This window comes from Notolepis coatsorum, assembly GCF_963971535.1.
Source record: "Notolepis coatsorum genome assembly, chromosome: 2".
NCBI classification, from domain to species: Eukaryota; Metazoa; Chordata; class Actinopteri; order Aulopiformes; family Paralepididae; genus Notolepis; species Notolepis coatsorum.
The window spans coordinates 181,259,371-181,265,689 of NC_140166.1; the positions used below are offsets into that span (position 1 = coordinate 181,259,371).

General features: G+C 44.7%; 1 protein-coding gene across 1 annotated transcript in view; it reads left to right on the forward strand.

Moving 5' to 3' along the window:
- cep135 (centrosomal protein 135) overlaps positions 1–5,716 on the forward strand; it is a 79,674-nt gene extending 73,958 nt beyond the window's left edge. Inside the window, exons 22-25 of the mRNA XM_084307429.1 lie at positions 2,833–3,035; positions 3,358–3,462; positions 4,574–4,723; positions 4,811–5,716. Coding sequence (XP_084163555.1) covers positions 2,833–3,035; positions 3,358–3,462; positions 4,574–4,723; positions 4,811–4,832 — 480 coding nt within the window. The 3' untranslated portion in view covers positions 4,833–5,716. The remainder of the gene's footprint in view (positions 1–2,832; positions 3,036–3,357; positions 3,463–4,573; positions 4,724–4,810) is intronic.
- Positions 5,717–6,319: the final 603 nt, after the last annotated feature.

The window sequence follows — 6,319 nt, forward strand, 5'->3', positions numbered from 1 at the left end:
TCTATTCTATCTCGACGACATTCTACTCCTCAGCCGGTCGGAGGAGGTTGCCAGGTCTCATACCAGGCTGGTGGTGGAATTCCTCACCAGGCTGGGTTTTGCTGTGAACTGGAAGAAGAGTACACCTCTTCCCAGTCAACAGGTGGAGTACTTGGGCTTGACGCTGAGGTCAAGGCCCATGATTGTAACCCTCTCGGAGCAGCGGAGGGTGTCTATCCTTCACGCGCTCGGGGGTTTCCGTCTGGGAGGGACGGTCACGGCGCTGCAAGTGATGCGCCTGCTCGGTATGATGGCATCTGCTCACACGGTGGTTCCTCTTGCCCTCCTCTTCATGAGGAGGATACAGAGGTGGTTTTTCTCTATGGGAATAGATCCGGTGAGGGACAAATGGAAACGGTTGACGGTTCCTTTGTCGATATGGGGAGATCTCGCCCATTGGAGGAGGCTGGGTATCCTCACCATTGGGGTCCCCATGGGCAGCAGGCGCTCACACGTCACGGTCTTCACCGACGCCTCTCTCACGGGTTGGGGAGGGATGTGTCGGACCAACGCAGTGGGGGGCAGCTGGACGAAGGTCCATGCTGGCCCGTCTACCCCGCACATCAATGTGTTGGAATTGAAGGCGGTCCTCCTGGTCCTCAAACGGTTCGACCACCTGGTGGTAGGCGAGCACGTTCTGGTCAGAACGGACAGTATGACGGCAGCGGCGTATATCAACAGGCAGGGTGGGACTCGTTCCATCCACCTGCACCGGGCAGCGGTCGAACTTTGGCTATGGGCATCTCGCAGGCTGCGCAGTCTGAGTGCGCTCCACATCCCTGGTGCAGAGAATGTGGGTGCGGATATGATGTCTCGGGGCGGTCCTCGTTACGACGAGTGGGAACTCCGCCACGATATAGTCAGGCAGATCTGGGATCGCTTCGGGGAGGCCTCGGTGGATCTGTTTGCGAGCCGACGTTCTCACAAGTGCCCCTTGTGGTTCTCGGTCAGTCGAGCAGATCATCCCCCCTTGGGGGTGGATGCCTTCTCGATCTTTCCATGGCCGCCCCGGTCTTCTGTACGCCTTTCCTCCTGTACAGCTGTTGAGTCAGCTGTTGGAGCGGATACGGAGGGAGTGCAGGATGGTGATCCTGGTCGCGCCGGACCGGGGCACAGCAGTGTGGTTCCCGGTCTTGATCCAGCTACTGGTCGCTCCGCCTTGGGTTATTCCTTGGTCGGCGATGGCCCTCTCTCAGCAACACGGGTCGCTGTTTCTGTGCTGTGTGTTCAAGGGGTTCTAGTTCCCTCTTGCTCGCACTCGGGTGGAGTTGACTGCGCCCCCCCTTCATTAGGAAGGATGGGGTGACGGGACTCCCCAACCCCTTGATGTGGGCTTACGGGTCCTCAGGGGGTGCATCTGTCGGGCCTCGCGTCCGCTCTACCCCATATCTCGGAATGGCTTAAGAGCGGGACGCGATGGCCAAGTACGATAATATAACGACAGGTTATGTATATAACCTAGTTATATGAGTACTGGCTAAGCGTCCCGCTCTTAGGCGGCCCTGAGTTCCCTTGAGGAATCTTTTCCTGGAAACGGGTTTTTTGCGAGGAAGAGTGTTTGGTGACCATGCCTAGTATCTTATAGAGTACGCCTCTATAGGGGCGGGGCCAGGCAGGTGATGGGTGCATTTGTTTTTCGTTGATGGTGTACAGTAGGTACATGAGATGAGGTATATCTCGGAATGGCTTAAGAGCGTGACGCTTAGCCAGTACTCATATAACTAGGTTATATACATAACCTGTCGATATGAGTAACTCGCGATGCTGTGATGGATTTTGGCCCTCGATAACGATGTTATCACGATACACGATATCTGCGATAATCCATATATTGCAAGAAATGTAATCTACGATACATCACGATATCTGTGTAACTGAAGAAGAAAAAATACACAAGGGCAAAAAGCTGGAATTTTGTATTTACCGGTATTCACAGAATTGACATGAAAGCTTATCGGATTATTTAGTGTGCACACACAAACTGGCCAATTGTACATGAAACAATGTTAAAATAATATTGCATAGTGATTCTTTCGCCAAAAGAAAACTTCTGCAATAACAATATATACCGTAATTCCTCTAATAGTAACCGGGTCTCAAATACAAGCCGGGTCTCTATTAATGGCCGGGTGCGCTCTTGAGCTAAGCAATTATAAGCCGGCCTCCTAATACAAGCCGGGTTACTAATATACTGAGCTGCATACTGAGCTAGTTACTTGATTTCACTTTGAAAACGTTGAAATGACCAGTGACCACCTGTAATTGCACTGTTTACTATTTCATACAGTACTTTGTTTCAATAAATGAACCCAGTACATTTTACTGGGTTCAAACTGACACAAAATGTTGATTTATTCATTATGATCCGTTTGAAAATTTTAAATATAGGCCTCCCTCTTATACAGGCCTCCTCCTAATACAAGCCTGGTACCCGCTACAGTTGAAACAAATACAAGCCGGGGTTACTATTAGAGGAATTACGGTATACATCTGTTTTATCTAATAAGATAACGTTTTTCAGTCTGTTCACCTCATTCCAATAATGGTATTGCAGTAAAATGGGATTGCCAAGCAAAATCTCTTATACATATATTTTTTTATTAAGTGATCGATACTTGCAGATAGTGTATCGATAACGTGTCACAAGAGGAAGTATGACGATATATCGCTGTATCTATTTTCTTGTCCCACCCCTTCTCTATCTAGTTAAATAATTTTCTCTGCTGTGCACTTTCAGTCTCTTGCCGTCTACAGTCTCTTGCTGTGCACTCTGTAATGTCACTGCTATCCTAGGTGACGGGAGAGCTAGAGGACATGCGTTCGGTGGCAGACCTGCTAAAGAAGCAAATGGCCAGTGAGAGGCTGACCGTCCGTAATCTAGAGATGCTTCTCTCCAGCAATCGGCAGAATGAGTTCCAAACCCACCTGAGTGCTAGTGAGAGAGAGTCTGAGCTTAAGGTCCTGCGTGACAGGCTCGCCCTGGCCGACAGCAAAACGTAAGTCCACAGGCCAGGCACTTCAAATTAATCTATTTCCATTAAAGCCACAATCCAGAAATGTTGGATTGCCTAAATTCTGGAAATATGCACAATTGCACATACAGTATGTTCATACATTTGTTTGACTTGTAGATGGAAAATATGCTATTGATTTTATTCTTCTCTATATAACCCATCATAACTCTATCCGTATATTTTAGAATAACAAATTCTTGCAATATCATATTTAGGTTGTTAGTGGTGGGGCAACTTTTTCGTTTACATTTTGATTGAGGATTATGCCAATAACTGTTTTTATTTTTCTTCTTGGTGTGCACAGGGCAGGGCATGCCAGGGAAGTGTCCCAGCTCAGAGGGAAAGTCACTCAACTGCAGACAGAGATGGACGTTCTGAAGAGACAGTTGACCACTGAGCGCTTTGAGCGGTGAGCTAATAAGTCTTCTTGACACTGCAAACACTTACATTTAATACATCACCAATTCATAGTATTCGATCGCAGACATCACAGTCAGCAAGCAATTTGTAATCCAATAGCAGGTGATTATCTAGCCCCTTACGTGACTGCGAGCGAGCCTGGGTCTCTACCGCAGTCACTCTCACCTAGACTGCGACCATTTGCAACTTAAGGTACCATGCGTGATCACATGGAGCGCGCTGGGTCAAAAATATATCATATATGAATTTCAAAGATACCCAGCATACAATATGGGTTTAACACAGCTTTACAGTGGGGTCTGGAAGCTCGGAGTTGCTAATAAACAGTTTAAAACATTGTTACAAAACGAGTGGTACTCACAGAGCGAACGTCCATTTCCGCCGTTGGTGCCACAGCGCATGCGCACCAGGCAGCCAAATAGCGGCAGAAGAAGAAGACGCCATCTTGCCAACGTTCGCTCTGTGAGTACCACTCGTTTTGTAACAATGATTTAAACTGTTTATTAGCAACTCCGAGCTTCCAGACCCCACTGTAAAGCTGTGTTAAACCCATATTGTACGCTGGGTATCTTTGAAATTCATATATGATATATTTTTGACCCAGCACGCTCCATGTGATCACGCATGGTACCTTAAGTTGCAAATGGTCGCAGTCTAGGTGAGAGTGATTGCGGTAGAGACCCAGGCTCGCTCGCAGTCACGTAAGGGGCTAGTGATTATCATCAAACGACAGCCCTGGCCAATGAGTCATGAGAATACCATTAATGGTATTTTTGTTTTTGTATATTTTGCAGACCTGTCCTCTTTGAGTTTGTATATAATATGCACTTGGAATTAATTTCATGTTGTCACAGCGGGAATCTATGCCATGTTTCAATTTAACCTACAGTACTTCAAATTTTACACCAGTTGTTGTCCTTTACATCCTATCAACAAAAGGTTGGACTACTAATGACATTGCAGATCTGATATACCGATTTTGAGAAGGGATTTACAAATTAACATAACCTGATGATGCTCTTGTTTAATAATTGACAGATATTGATAAAACAATACATCTTAGAGTTGTTCCTATGTCTGTATGGCGTCTCTATTCTCAGTGAGAGGGCTGTCCAGGAGATGCGGAGACAAGGTGTGTCTTTCTCCTCCCTGCGGAGCTCCTCCCCCCTCAGCACCTCCATCAGTCCCCGGCCCGCCGAGGGATCCATCCTCCGAACCCCTGAACGCTTCGCTGACAAATCAGGAGAGAAGTGGGAAATGTTATATTTGTTTTAATTGAATCTAACTATCAGTTTCCAATGTATCTAATCAGATATTTTTCCTCTTTCTCTTTTCAGAAGCGTGAGCTTTAAGGAGTAGAGATCAGGGAAATGGCAGGAGCTGAATGGAGTGAGTCCCGTAGAAGCAGGTGTTATAGTCCTCTGTTTGAACATGAGTGCTCGGGGCGTCGCACATGCATTTGCATTGACGCACAGCTCAGTGCGTCAGCAGTACGAAACTGTCCAGCAAAGTCATACATTTATATTAAATGTGTGCTTCTCAGTGTTTAAGCTTTTGCTTAAACTGTCTGAGAGATATGAAACGTTTACATAAATTAACAGTTCATGAGTAATACAAGCATTTTGAATCTATTGTAAACTATTTATATAGTTTCACAGCCTGATTATTTTGCACTGTAGGCTACGGAGCAGTTGGTTGCTTATTTTATTTCACTCTGTTCGGAATACCATTGACCCTTATTTCATTTAATTTCAAACCTTTATTTTAACAAAGTTGAGGTTGCCCTCATTTGCAACAATGTCGAGTTACGTGGCAGTTAAATGAATATTTTCCCTTTCTGCATCAAGTCCTCTCTACCTAGGCACCGCCGCCCCTCGCCTAAACCAAATTCATATGTGTGAACACGTCTGTCACAGAGAATTGCATGCTGCTATGTGTCAAAGAGCAACTCCAGGCAACGCCTGTACCTGATTTTCCAAAGTTCATGTGTGAAAGGTGCTCAACATTCTGAACGAACTGATTATGCCATATGTGTTTAGCCAGATATACACTCCCAAAAGACTTAGCTTATTTAACTGGGTGCAAAGTATCCTTTCTGTTTTATAAATGGATAATACGGTCATTAAGACATGGTTAGGAGAGGGGGCTTAGGCATGCTGTTTCTACATGTGCTAGGATTGAACGTGGTTAGCATTATAAACGATTGGGTCAGTTTTTACCACTCTTCCGCATTACATGTAGAAACAGCGGGTTTGTTAATTCACTTCTCTGTCTAGTGTTCTGTGATATTCTTTTGTCTGTTTTTTTTATGTATATTCAAATGATGCTTAAATTATTTAATTATTCCTAAATAAAGCAATATAACACTTAACTGCACCAATATACAGAACATCTTTTTATGGCATTTCTGCTTTATTAAATGGTACAAAGCTATAGAACAATGGGGAAGAGAGAAGGCATGACATTGGGAGTGTAAAAGATAAGTTTGATTGTGGTGCAGGCATGTGGGAAACCAACTCCCACCAATCTGTAAACTGTATAATCCAAGTCTGGTTATCCATTTGATTTATAAACACTGCTGTTAACACTTGGTGTAAGGTTTTAGTTGTGACTGTTGTGACAGTCCCATCACATTTCCATAGCTATTAACCTACAACTTACTTTTAAAAAGTAATGAAATTAATCAAACTAACCACATTTTCTTTTTATTTAACCGTGGTTCAAATGTTAAGATTTTATTATTGCAATCTTTGCCAAAACAATCTGAATCGAATGGAATCACAGTTGGGTTGAATCATTACACCCCAACATGTCATTAGACAAATGTTGTGAGGCCGATTCTAAAC